The 11967-nt window shown below is 57.7% G+C and overlaps 3 protein-coding genes across 5 annotated transcripts; 1 reads left to right on the forward strand and 2 right to left on the reverse strand.

Annotated features, from left to right (window-relative positions):
- Positions 1-65: 65 nt before the first annotated feature.
- On the reverse strand, positions 66-8743 carry IZUMO1 (izumo sperm-egg fusion 1). Of its 3 annotated transcripts, none has more exons than XM_016122437.2 (9): positions 3223-3467; positions 2815-2889; positions 2367-2453; positions 2095-2115; positions 1710-1790; positions 1426-1526; positions 1008-1161; positions 543-756; positions 66-342 (listed from the first exon to the last, which is right to left on the reverse strand). In XM_016122437.2, exons 1-9 carry the CDS (start codon positions 3455-3457, stop codon positions 219-221), a joined length of 1092 nt encoding a protein of 363 aa, XP_015977923.2. In that variant the 5' UTR covers positions 3458-3467; the 3' UTR covers positions 66-218. The 3 variants fall into 3 exon arrangements, with proteins under 3 accessions (XP_015977923.2, XP_015977926.2, XP_015977924.2); XM_016122440.2 differs by lacking the exon at positions 3223-3467 and adding an exon at positions 8433-8743 and having other exon boundaries at positions 90-342; XM_016122438.2 differs by lacking the exon at positions 3223-3467 and adding an exon at positions 8379-8743 and having other exon boundaries at positions 90-342.
- FUT1 (fucosyltransferase 1 (H blood group)) lies at positions 5851-6996 on the reverse strand. The gene is given in 8 exon segments (XM_016122433.2): positions 5851-6129; positions 6132-6193; positions 6195-6337; positions 6339-6375; positions 6377-6650; positions 6653-6732; positions 6734-6864; positions 6866-6996. Coding segments are annotated over 8 exon segments (1104 nt in total). The 5' UTR covers positions 6995-6996; the 3' UTR covers positions 5851-5881.
- Positions 8744-9013: 270 nt separating the features above from the next.
- Positions 9014-11027, forward strand: FGF21 (fibroblast growth factor 21). The gene is made up of 3 exons (XM_016122442.2): positions 9014-9794; positions 9915-10018; positions 10630-11027. Exons 1-3 carry the CDS (start codon positions 9563-9565, stop codon positions 10918-10920), a joined length of 627 nt encoding a protein of 208 aa, XP_015977928.2. The 5' UTR covers positions 9014-9562; the 3' UTR covers positions 10921-11027.
- The last annotated feature ends 940 nt before the right edge of the window (positions 11028-11967 follow it).

An 11967-nucleotide genomic window follows, 5' to 3' on the forward strand; every position in this document is an offset into this window, starting at 1 on the left:
GGGATGGGGCCTGGGGGAGGAGATCTGGGCAGGGCTGGCCCTGCCCCGCTCCTGGATTCTACAATTACAGAGCAGCCATCGGCCTCTGCTAGGACCCAGGAGGCCGGTTTCCCAGCCCCTCCTCCCTCCGATGGCTGACCATCCCCAGATCTCTTCTCTTGGAGAAACAACAAGTTTCTGGAGGAGTGAGTCAAATACTTAGACAACCAGATAAATCTTTATTCCCTCCTTGATTTTATGGCCTCTTTCTCTGTGTCCGAGGAGTCCTCGTCAGCGGCATGGCCATTGCCGAACCAGGACTTTATGGACTCCACGACCTTTCCGGACCGATAGTACAGTGTTCTGCGGGAGGGTGGGGTGCAAACAGCGGGAAAGGATCAGGTCCCGGCCTCCCTGTATTTGACCTTGGTCTAGCAGTTATCCAAGCTTCGCCCTCCTAGGGAAGCCCCTCCCTGTTTTCTAGCGGGGTCCAGAAGCTCCCGCCCCGAGCTCCGAGCTCCGCCCCGAGCTCCGAGCTCCGCGTTCTCCAGTGGACAGCTCACACAGTGGCGATGCCGGCCAGCAGCACCACAAAGCCCCAGATCATCATCCCGACCAGTCGGCCTTTCAGCATATTCTCAGTGGTCGGAGGCTGTGACGGAGACTCGAAGGTTGTGGTCGACGGGGTGGGACCCCAGTTCACTTCGTCTGGGGCCACCTCACCATCATTTGGAATGTCTGATGATGGTACCTCCTCCACGATTCTTTTGGGCAACACTGATGGAGGAAGGCAAGAAGGCCAAGACTTCAGCACACTAACCAGCCCCAGGACCCCAGCGGGGACACACCCAGAGGGGACTCCTGCCACTGTGGCCAGAGGCCACACGCGGGGCAGGAAGCTCCACCCTCGTGGCCTGAAACCACACCCCGATAGGAAGTTCTGCTCTTATAGGCCACGCCCCTGGAGCCCACGGTCCGGAACCCCAGGACGCTGGATCCCAGACTTCTTTCGGCTCCCCAGCACGGACCTGAGACGTGAAAGTGGATGATCGTGGCTGGGCTGGACTGCACGGTGTCCAGCTGGCAGCGATAGGTGCCGGCATCATTTGAATCCACCATGGTCTTTGTCAGGGTGGGCTGTTTCCCCTTGGACACCAAGGTCTCAGACTTGTTCTTCCAAACCTAGACCCAAGCTCAAGGGGTCACAGAGGCCTGGGGAATTCAGGGGTTGGGGGAGCACAGGGGTAAGAAGATCACGGGGCCTCGGTGGGGGACATGGGAGTCCTGGATGTACTGGCCAGGGCACGGGGTCCCCAGGGGTCACTGGCAGCCAGACCTGGTAGGTCATGGGTCACGGGGATCGTAGGTGAAGGCCCGTGCCTACGGGGTTCATTAAGACTTGACGGACGTGGGAGTTCAAGGGGTACGAGTGTTGGAGGGCCCCACCCTGAAAAAGCTGTAGTCGGTCAGGCCCTCGGAGGCATGATGCCAGTTGAGCTCGCAGTCCAGGATCATGTCTTCCATTTCGTGGACCTTGACTTCGCGCTCTGGAGATAGGGAGTTACAGTGGAATGCTCCTTTATCGTCCTTGGCCCTACCCCAACCCGCTTCCAGTAGGTGGACCCCGCCTTTTCTCGTAGCCGGCTCTAGTCTCCGCCCCCTTCAGATTTGGTCACTATTCTCGCTCCGCCCCTCTTGCGCCAAGCCCTCCTCCTGGGCACAGCTCTCACCCCCGCAATCCCTGGACTTCCGACAAGCGTGAATCTGCTTCTTGCAGTTACTGCACCAGATCAGAGACTGCAACATCATACCTGAAGGGGCAGGGTCAAGGACGTATTCATCCACTAAGAGGCGTGGCTAAAAATAGAGGGTAGGACCAGGGGCAGGGTGGGGCGGGGCTAGAGCGCAGCCTTATAGGAACTGGGTTTAACTGGGCTCAGGAAAATGCACATAGAATGGGCCGCGCTCTACAAAAAGACCCTGGTGCAGAAGAAATACTAGAGACCCAGACACGGAGAAAAAAATAAATGAGACCCAAAGTGAAGAGGAAAGAGGCTAGGTATTCACGGGGCAGGGATGAAGGAGAGAGGACCAGCTCCCAAAATCCAGACTCACCACATTTGTTGGGACAAAAGGCTGCCTCGGCAGAAAGGAAAAAAAAAAAAAATGGGAATCAGATTTTTACGTTAAAGCGGATTGGGGGAGAAGAGGCAAAGGGAGAGGCTGGGGCTGGAACTCCTGGCTCTGAGAGAGGACAGACATAGGTGCCTGGACGAGGGGGTTGAGAGAACTGAGGGAGCAGACTGGGAGAAGCAGGGGGCTGGGGACAGGGACTCTCGGACTGTGGAAGGAGGGTGCTGGGGTCCAGGACTCTCATCTTCCCTCACCCTCTTTTTGGAACTCAGCAACGTATTTGACAAAGATCTCCTTTTGCAGGCTCAGCATCCAGAACAGCTCCTTCACCAAGAGCTCACCTGGGAGGAAGGATGAGGCAGAATGGTCCCCCCACCCCACCCCAGGTGTGAGGTACAGGAAGTTCACCTGGCATTCTGGGGTTTTGGGCCTTCTCAGGGAAGGATAGTGAAATCCAATGACCACTTAACGTACTGGCTCAGCGACAACTGGGGCCAGGGCACTGTTATGGTCCATTTCATAGGTAATGAAGCTGCAAAATCCCTCGCCCAGGGCCACACAGCTAGGAAGTGGCGAATTTGAACCGAGGCCGTCTGACTCCAGGACCCTAGTCTACCTAACTGCTGGACTAGGCATCACCAGTAGCAAATCGCCTTCCCCAGATTTTCTGGAGCTCCTCCCACATCCCCTTCATGCATGTACCTTTCACGTCACTGTCCGTGATGCGTTTCAGATCCTTCAGCAAACTCCAAGATGCCTTTTCCAGTGTGGACTCATCTGTGGGAGAGGTAGAACCCCAGATCCCAGTGTTCCTAACCCATCCACTCACCTAGTCAGAAACTACAACACCTGTGGGGCCACTAGGCCAGGGGAGGCCTGGTTAAGGAATTATTCACTCACTGCTTTCTGGCAATTGTAGTTTTATGACTTAAAATTTCAGGATAACGGGGTAGGGAAGCAGTATTTGCTAGTCCTAGGGAACCACAAAATCTGGACCGCAGCCTGCTCCATTCCTGAACCCCGGAGACTCTGCCCCTTACACCCAGCAATCCTAGCCCCAGACCCCTTCTTTCCCAGGACCCAGTTGTCTGGGATCCATCCTGCCCTCACCGACGACCCCCAGAAAGGCATCCTCGTCAAACGGCAGTTCCTTGAAATCCTGCACGGCCTGCTTTACCCTTTGCATCACGTTTTCGTGATGCTCGGCCTCCAGGTGGCCAGGCAGGTAGTCCTTCTCCAAGGAGTCTAGCGCCTCCATGACCTTTACATCACACTGGACGCAACCGCGGGCAGGAAGCAGGCAGCCGGCCAGCGCCACCACCAAGAGAGGAAGTCGCGGCCCCATCTCGGCCAAGTGCGCAGAGCTCTGCGCAGACCGCAGGGGAAAGTCCTCTCACCCTCAGCGGAGAGGGCGTGCGCGCTAAACGGAGAGACTAACGGACCCTCGATTTGCAGGGCACACCCTTCGGGAAACCGAGAAGTCCCGATGCACCCTGAACGGCCGCTGCCCGGCCTTGACCCCAGAGTGCTGTACCCTCAAAACACTGGGATTCGACCAAGAGCCAGAGTCCAGGTTCCGACGGCTCTGGGAGAAGGGCCGGGCCACGTCCTTCCACTCTAATATTTTCCCACTACTGAAATTAAGGATTTTGTTGGGGGCGAGAGTACGGTTGGTTGCGTGGTATAGAGAGCATTGGACTTGGGTCAGAGTCACAGTTCGCCACTGTCTAACAAGGAAGTCCCACAGCCTCCGCCTTCTGGCTTCCGTAGCGGAATCCCGAATTCCCAAAGGATATTCCCTGGGGGCTCCCTCGGCCCCGCCCAGAAGCCCGACTCTGAGTCCGATTGGACGGCAACAGAGGCCCCGCCTATCGCTCCTTGAGGTCACAGAGGGGGCCTCCTGTCAAGATCCGACCTTTCCCAGCATCTCCCGAAGGGGGGACTTCTCTGTCCGCTTTGGCTTTGCAGAGACAAGGGACGGAATTCTCGCCTTCGGCTTCCTCCCCTCCCTGGGCCCCAGCGCCCATCCCTTCTGGCTCGATGCCCACGACCTTTGGGAAACCCGGGCGTCGAGCCAAGGAGACGCGAGAAGGGGCCGTTCCCAGCCCTAGGACTATGACTCCCAGAAGGCCCCGGGATCTCTCCCTAGCCGATGACCGCCGCCAACCCCATAGCTTTATGGGAAATGTAGTTCAAGATTTACCCTCGGTGCTCACTTCCTTCTCTACCCACTCTCCCAGGCTCTGGGGCTGGAGGCCAAGGTTCCACAGGAAAGAGAGGTCTGGGGGCCAATACTGAGAGTCCGGAAAAAGGATCTGGGGCTTAGGGACAGCAAGTCTGGCAACAAGAGTCTGCCAGATCTCAGCAGGGACAATACCCCAAGACATGAGTCATGAGAATCCCTGGAAGTTCTGTACTTTTCTCCTACACACACACACACACACACACACACACACACACACACACACACTTATGTACATGAGACTCCAAAAAACCTACAGAGATGAGTTGGTGATGTGGACTTTAAATTTGTCTCTCTCCCTCCTACCTGTGGCAGACAAGTAGGGAAATTCCCCCCAGAGATCCCTAAGAGGACTAGTAAGGGGGGTTAGATTCTTAGACGACTGTGTAGTAAAGGTGTCTATCTTCACCCCCTTCGAAAAGCATCAAGGGTCTCCTGAAATCTGAGTCAGGAATCCCATCGTCCTTGGCCGGTGCCTGGCCAAGGGTGCTCCCGCTTGGGTTGGAGGCCAGTCTAAGGTCTACGTACCTTTGGGTCTTTCTGTTCTTCACTTGCCCAAAGCCAGATTTAGTGGTTCTGTGACTCTAGGGGCAGACAGACTACGAACGGTGGGCAAGAGGCCCAATGCCAGGAGCTTTCTGCAAGCCCAGAAGGCACGTTGATGCCACCTGACTTCCAGAAAGATCCATCCCATCACCCCTAGCAGCCCGGCTGCAGAGGAGGAAAGATCCTTGTTAGGGAGAGGCAAACCGAAGTTGGAGCTAACATGGGCAGCACCTGTTTGGGGCAGTTTTTAAGCTTAAAAAATAAAAGAGGAAAGCCTCACTCCAGAACTGCAGCATCTCAGCAATCATCCTCCCCCACTTCCCACGTTTTATCTGCTCAAAAAAGAGTCTTTGCTTTTTTTTTTCCCTCAGGGGCTAAGAGGTCGGATAAAGTTCTACTCTTCTGACAATGTGGCCCAGCTACAGGTGTCATTGTTTGTCTTCCATCATTCTGGCAGCAGTGAGGTGCTGAGCTTCTACTCGTACCTTCATTCGATTCTTCACTAAAGTGATCTGGAATCCCAGAAAGAAGGGCCTTAGAACTGGCCCTCTCTTGAGCAAACCCCCTTCTAGAACACTCCAGAAACACAGAAGGGGAGTTGGTGAGTGCTTGCCCTAGAACGCCCATGAGTTCCTTCAGTCCTGAGGACCCAGAAGAAAAGAAATGTCTCTTCTAGAAAAGACCGGAATGGGTAACTCTAGAGGGATGAATTCCCAGTTCCATCTAGAAAGACTCTGGATAGGGGCTGCAAGCCTCAAGTAGGCTCTGTGCCTTGTAGAATTGTCATGAGCCTCCCCGGACATTGCCAGTCATCAGGGAAATATCTTTTGCTGCTTCTAGAATGTTCAGGCAGTTGCAGGAAGCCCGTCTCTCAAAGTCTGGCCAACTAGAATTGCTCTAGAAATGGGTGTTCAGTTGCTGTGGGGCCACCACAAGCTTCTCCAGAAGCTGCGAGGCCTCTGGAGATGCAGAATGCTGGCCCTAGATTGATTGGGCTATTTCAGAAAGGCTCGGTGGCCACTTCTGAAGTGGAGACAAGTCTGCGTTAATGACTGCCCACTCCGGCAAGAAGGCAGCCTCGGGCTTAAAGATCTCGAGAAAGCTGGAGTTGGGCTGAGTGAAGTTGGCCAGGTTGATGGCGTCTCCACCAGCCAGGTAGACAGCCCAGAAGCCGGAAGTGCCACGGGTCACGATGTCATGGTTGACTTTGTGTGAGCAGCACAAAGTCAGTCCCTCCCCGGGGATTTCTCCTGCCTCTCGCCAGCGAAGACCACATCCCCTTGGGAGGTGTCAATTTTCCCAACACCACGCCATGCACCTGATGGTGACCACAAACACTGGGTCTTCGTGCCTCGCCTGGAATCAGCCTATGACCTGCTGGGGGTGGGTGCGATCGCCCAGCATGCCCTTCCAGCATTGGGGCGTAGCCTCCAGGTAGGTAGTCCCCACGGCACCCATGGAGACCCACGGATGTGCACAGGGTCCTCAGTGCGGGGCAGGTAGAGCTGTCTCAGGAAACCTTGGGCCTTGTCCTGAAGATGGTCATGCAGGGCGAACCTGCTCCAGATCCCTTTCTGGAGATGGTGGAAGAAGGTCGAGGAGCAGGGGAGGCTGGCGAGCTTTGGCAAAGGGGCATTCAAGCAGGTGTGCGCCTGCGACATCTGGTCGTGCAGGTGCAGCTCCCGCCCAGGCATGTGGCTGTCCACCCCGGGCACCAGTGTGGGCAGGGCGATGCAGAACCCGGGCCCGGGGCAGCAGGCATAGATGGCAGGATGAAGGCCTGGCAGCCACCGAGCTACACCAGGGTCAGCAGAGTGGCATACCGCCCCACCTGGGGAGGTAGTCCAGGTTCCTGGGAGAGAGGAAGGGTGCTTGGGGCAGGAAGAGGAGGTGTCGGGGGTCATCGGTATGCCCGACAGGCAGAAGATGGCCACAGGGGACATCACCAGCTGTCTGTTCTGCAAACAGAACAGACAGGTCCAGGCCACCATGGGAGAGATCTTGACAGATGCAGAGGAAGAAGGCTGCTGAAGAACACAGACTAGGCGGAAGATCAGACAGAGATGACGTAGGGGGCCGAGGCACCGCCCCCATGGCTGCTGGCAGGAAAAAGTGAATTAGCAGAAGCCCAGAGTTGGGGGAGGAATGTCAGCAAGGAGAGGCCTAAAGGAATGAGGGGATTGAGGGTTTTGACTCCTAGGTCTGAGGGAAAGGGGATCAGGACCCAGGACTCCCAGATCTGAGGGAGATGAAGCTAGAGGCTTGGAATTCACACAACGGGCATGGGAGGTGGTGAGAACTGGTGGATTCCATGATAGCAGTGGTCCAGGACCCAGTGCCTTGACCCCACATCTTGCAATCTGCCTCTCCCCAAATGTAAGGCCTCCTGGAGTTGGCCCGTGTTCCACCAACTCCTTTCCCGGGTACCTGGGTGTGAGAGACAGTTTACCATGGAGGTGACAGGGAGCCGCAGGCCAAGTAGAACCTGAGAGGCGGGAGTCCCAGGACTGATAAGGGACTTTGATTCCTGCAGGAGCAGGAGTTGGGGGTGGGGCTGGAGACTCCTGGGACTGAAGACCACCATTCCTAGGTTTTGGGGTATCTGCACTTTCTGCTATCCTGAGCTCCTGGTGCGCGGCAGGTACCCATTATGGCCAGGGCACGCCGTACCCAAGAGCAACCCACATCCAGCCACCCGGAACCGCGAACTCCCTGTTTCCAGGACCCAGCGGCCCTCCGCTCTACGCCGCCTCTCAGGACAGGGGGCGAGGGCTCTGGGGGAAGGAGAGGGGTGCTGTCCGCTGGTTCACAGCCTCCGCCCCTCCCGGCACAAGCAGGGCACAAGCAGGTAGGCCCGGGGTGGAGTCCCTCCGCCCCCTTCCCAGGGCTGCGCCTAGCTGTCCGGAACTAGGGTGGTAGCCCTGGCTGGCCACACTGCCCCCTCCCCCACCAGGCCCTCCTGGCCCACGAGAGGGCTCTGCCCCGGGCAGCCTACCTGGCCATCTGCCAGCGGATCCTTCTGCGGACGTGGGGGTCTAGCGCCAGCTGCCATGCTGGACCCCGGCGATCAGTTCCCACGACCTCGGTGTCTGACCTACGGTCTACCTGCCGAGCCTGGCTATGCCCCACACGCTGCGGTGCAGCCCGGACCCTCGGTCTGGGGGTTGGGGGGCGCTCCCCCACCCAGGAATCCGCCCTCCGCGTTGACATACAGAGCCTGGTTGCCAGGCTGCTCCAGCGGTTGGTGGAAAGCCTCCTCCAGCCCTCAGGGTCTGCCAGAGGGTGCTGACCCGCCCATTCCGGCCCATCCACCCGCAGATTCCAGTCGAGGCCCCCAGCCTCTCCTTTGGGAAGATTCTAGACAGCACAGCCCGGAGGCGGCCTCTGCCAAGGACGGGAACCCAGACAACCGGAGCGGACATGTCCACCACGTCCCTTGCCTCTCGCGGAGGCCGGAGTTTGGCTAGGGAACCAAGACCTTGGCTCTTCTGCAGATCGGCAGCTCTGTCCATTCTCCAAGGCTCCTCCTCACCTCGCCCACCTAGGGAGCAGTCTGACCTTGTCATTCAATGAATCAGAATTTGACCAGACGGTGATTCTTCCAGGCCCAGGGCTGGGGGCTGAGAGTCGTCAGACCCAGAAGTCCAGGCCTCCAGCGCCTTCCTCCATCAGAACTGGGTGTCCCATCTCTGCATGCTCAGGATCCAGAAAACTGCCCACCCTTCACTTCCTTTGGGTGTTAGGTCTCACTTCCCCCTCCTGAGCTTGGCTCACTTAGAGTCACCTGTCAGAGACGCCCCCCAATTCCACCCCCACAGCTGCCAGGCTATGCTGGGAGCACGCTCTGGGACTGGAGTAGCTTATTTTGTGAAAGAAACCCGAAGATTGCATCAGAAAGGGGGAGGGGCCTGGACATTTGGTATAAAAGTGGGCCAGGGAGGTCAAGACCGGAGGTTGGCTCCCGGCCAGGGGAGAGGCTCCTGGGCCAACACCCCTGTGCCCCTGTGGAGGACATTTTGGTCATGTGGTATTTGCTGCTTTCATGGTGATCCAGGAATCTCGGTGTCTGAGCCTCCCAGAAACCTAGAGAATCAGGTGGGGCGCAGAAGTTCCCCACAGTCGTGGGACACAATCCACATCAATTGGTGAGGAGGAAGGTGGTTTTACAGACCCCCGGCCCCTACGTCCTCAGACCCAGGGATCCAGGTCCCCAGACCCTACAACCTCAGACGCAGGGTTCCAGGCTCCCAGTCTCTTTGTCCTCTGACCCAGGAGTCCAGGCCCCCAGCTCTGCTCCCTCAAACCTAGGAGTCCAGACCCGCAGCTGGAAGAGCCCTCTGATTGCATCATTCGTTCAGCCTGACCCGGCCACAGTGGAATCCTAGCTCCTGCCAAATAAGTCAAATATTAAGAGTCAGGTGTCAGGAAGGTGATTGGGCGAGTCCGTCTGGATATAAATTCTGCAGCTTCTGCATCTCTCCCAAGAGACTTGGGTGTTCTGTCAGCCCATAACCCACACACGGGAGGACCCAGCCATCCGGGCCACCTGAGCAAACGTCTGTGACTCTGCTCTCCCCGCCCGCCAGGCTCTGGAATAGAATCTAGACTGTTCAGCACTTCAGACCCCAGACCCCAGACCTCACCTGAGGACGTGAGCCATTGATGGGATGGGCCAAGGCCAGGTTCCAGCACCCAGGACTGTGGGGCCCTGTGCTGGCCATCCTGCTGGGGGCCTGCCAGGCACACCCCGTCCCGGACTCCAGCCCTCTCTTCCAGTTTGGGAGTCAAGTCCGGCAGCGCTACCTCTACACAGATGATGCCCAGGACACGGAGGCCCACTTGGAGATCAGGGCTGATGGCACGGTGGCAGGGGCTGCTCGCTGGAGCCCCGAAAGTGAGTGTGGTGCAGGACCTGGGCCAGAGGGAGGAGGCGCTGGGGGTGGGGATCCCCGGGTCTGAGGGAGAAGAGGCTGAGAAAAGGCCATCTGAGCCCCTGACCATATTCTCTCCTCAGGTCTCTTGGAGCTCAAGGCCCTGAAGCCAGGTGTAATTCAAATCTTGGGAGTCAAGACGTCCAGGTTCCTGTGCCAGAGGCCAGATGGGACGCTGTACGGATCGGTGGGTTTCCAGGACACCCCTTTCTCACGCCCCGTCCTTCCTCCTGGTGTCTTCACCATTCAGGTCCCACGTCTGGCACCCGGGGCCCCGGCTGGGCTGGGCTCCGTGTTCTCCGCACGGCCCACCCTCACCGCAAACCGTGGAGGTGGGGGCTGCTGTCATCAGTGTTTGCAAGAAGAGGACCCTGAGGCTCAGGCAGAGACATCACCGGCCTGGGGTCGCAAGGACCACGAATGACAGAGTGGCCTGAGAGACGGAGTCTTGTGTCTTGTGACTGCTGCTGACCTCACGGGCTTCTCTGTGTCTGGCTCGTGCTGGGCACAGGGTCGCTCAGGGAGCCCATGGCCCATCCAGTGACCATGACCCCGGGGGGATGTGGGGGGTAGCCAGACTCCCCCGCTTGGCCCTGGAGAGCTGTGACTGGTCCTTGGGTTGGGATGCTCCTCATTGTGAAGTGGGGACAGGGAGGCAGGACTCCCCTGAGGTGAAGGAGGCGCTGGCTTTGGTGGTTCTGTGTCCCAGAGGACGGGGTGGGGGCCTGGACCCAGAACCCTGGGTGCTGGAGGAAGAAGGCGAGGAAGCGTCTCTGATCTCCGCTCTTGCCCCCTCAGCTGCACTTCGACCCCGCAGCCTGCAGCTTCCGGGAGCTGCTGCTCGCGGATGGGTACAACGTCTACCAGTCCGAGGCCCTGGCACTCCCGCTTCGCCTGCCCCCCCACGGCGCCCGGTCCTCGGACCCGGCCCACCGAGGACCGGCACGCTTCCTGCCACTGCCGGGCCCGCCCCCAGACCCCCCGCAGCCTCCAGGGCACCTGGCCCTTGAGCCTCCCGACGTGGGCTCCTCGGACCCCCTGAGCATGGTGTGGCCTTCCCGGGGCCGAAGCCCCAGCTACACTTCGTGAAGCCCCGGGCTGTTGATTATAGGGTCACCTCTCTATTTATTGGGTTATTTATCTTATTTATTTTTTTATTTTTCTTACTCGGAATAATAAAGAGACTGAGGGGAGGATGAGAGTGAGCACGTGTGTCTGAGGGAGGAAGTGGGATCTGCCTCCCTGCCTCCCAGTGACCCCGAAGCACCCCCGCCCCCAGTGCCGTAAGGCTGTAGGAAGGTCCCAGCTTCCCCCTGGTCCTGTTTTCTGCTCTGATAAGGTGTCTCCAGGGACCCTGAACTAGCCCTGCACTTTGATGGGACAGGTCTTATCCCCACCCCCTCCACCCCGAACCTCGTGTTAGTGTTGTGGAACTATCTCTCAGTTATCTCGATGATGAGGCATTATTTTTAATCGCGCTGCAGGCCCACAGCCTTAAGGGAGATGTAGTTTTCCGGGTTCGTTGAGCTCTAGGAATGGGTAGACATCTCGGTCCTTGGGGCTGGGCAAGGACTCTTGGATCCGTGGGTGGTTTCTGGCACTAGGATGGCACTCCTGGGTTCTGAGGGATCAGAGGGCTGGACATCTGGACATCTGGACACGTGGGTCCCAGGAGGACAGGGAAGTGGAAACTTGGACACCCTGGATGGAGAGAGAGAGCGCTGGGGACCCAGATTTCTGGTCTGCGGGTGGAGGGGTTGGAGATTGGAAGCCCTGGGTCTCGCGAAGAGAACGCGAAGATCTGGACACTTCCATCCAGGTGCCCGTGGACTTTGGTCAAGCACATTCTTTCACAAGAGAGGAGCTTTGTCCAACCATGAAAAGGAAAAAATAATCAAGTAACATGAGATAACATCGCTGCCAGCACACTGCAGTATACAATGTAACAGATTAACAGGGTCTATACCTGAAGGTTACGCAATGCTGTATGTCAAAGGGGTTTCAACAATGATTTTTTCAAGTATGGAGTTTTGTCCTTCACAAAGAGACACTACTGAGTAATTCTGAGATATCTGAGGACTCCGACCGTTCCAGCATCTTCTAACTGCCCATAGCATCCTACTCTCACCTAGAGCC

This window comes from Rousettus aegyptiacus, unplaced genomic scaffold (assembly GCF_014176215.1).
Source record: "Rousettus aegyptiacus isolate mRouAeg1 unplaced genomic scaffold, mRouAeg1.p scaffold_m13_p_14, whole genome shotgun sequence".
Classification (NCBI taxonomy): Eukaryota; Metazoa; Chordata; class Mammalia; order Chiroptera; family Pteropodidae; genus Rousettus; species Rousettus aegyptiacus.

Excerpts from the sequence above, each read along its gene's own strand:
- IZUMO1 (XM_016122437.2), bottom strand. The coding sequence starts at position 3,457 with ATGGGGCCGCGACTTCCTCTCTTGGTGGTGGCGCTGGCCGGCTGCCTG. Across the intron at positions 2,890-3,222 it reads TGCCTTTCTGGGGGTCGTCG|ATGAGTCCACACTGGAAAAG; the intron begins GTGAGGGCAGGA and ends CCTCTCCCACAG. Across the intron at positions 1,527-1,709 it reads GAAGTCCAGGGATTGCGGGG|AGCGCGAAGTCAAGGTCCAC; the intron begins GTGAGAGCTGTG and ends CCCTATCTCCAG.
- FGF21 (XM_016122442.2), top strand. The coding sequence starts at position 9,563 with ATGGGATGGGCCAAGGCCAGGTTCCAGCACCCAGGACTGTGGGGCCCT. Across the intron at positions 9,795-9,914 it reads TGCTCGCTGGAGCCCCGAAA|GTCTCTTGGAGCTCAAGGCC; the intron begins GTGAGTGTGGTG and ends TTCTCTCCTCAG. Across the intron at positions 10,019-10,629 it reads ATGGGACGCTGTACGGATCG|CTGCACTTCGACCCCGCAGC; the intron begins GTGGGTTTCCAG and ends TTGCCCCCTCAG.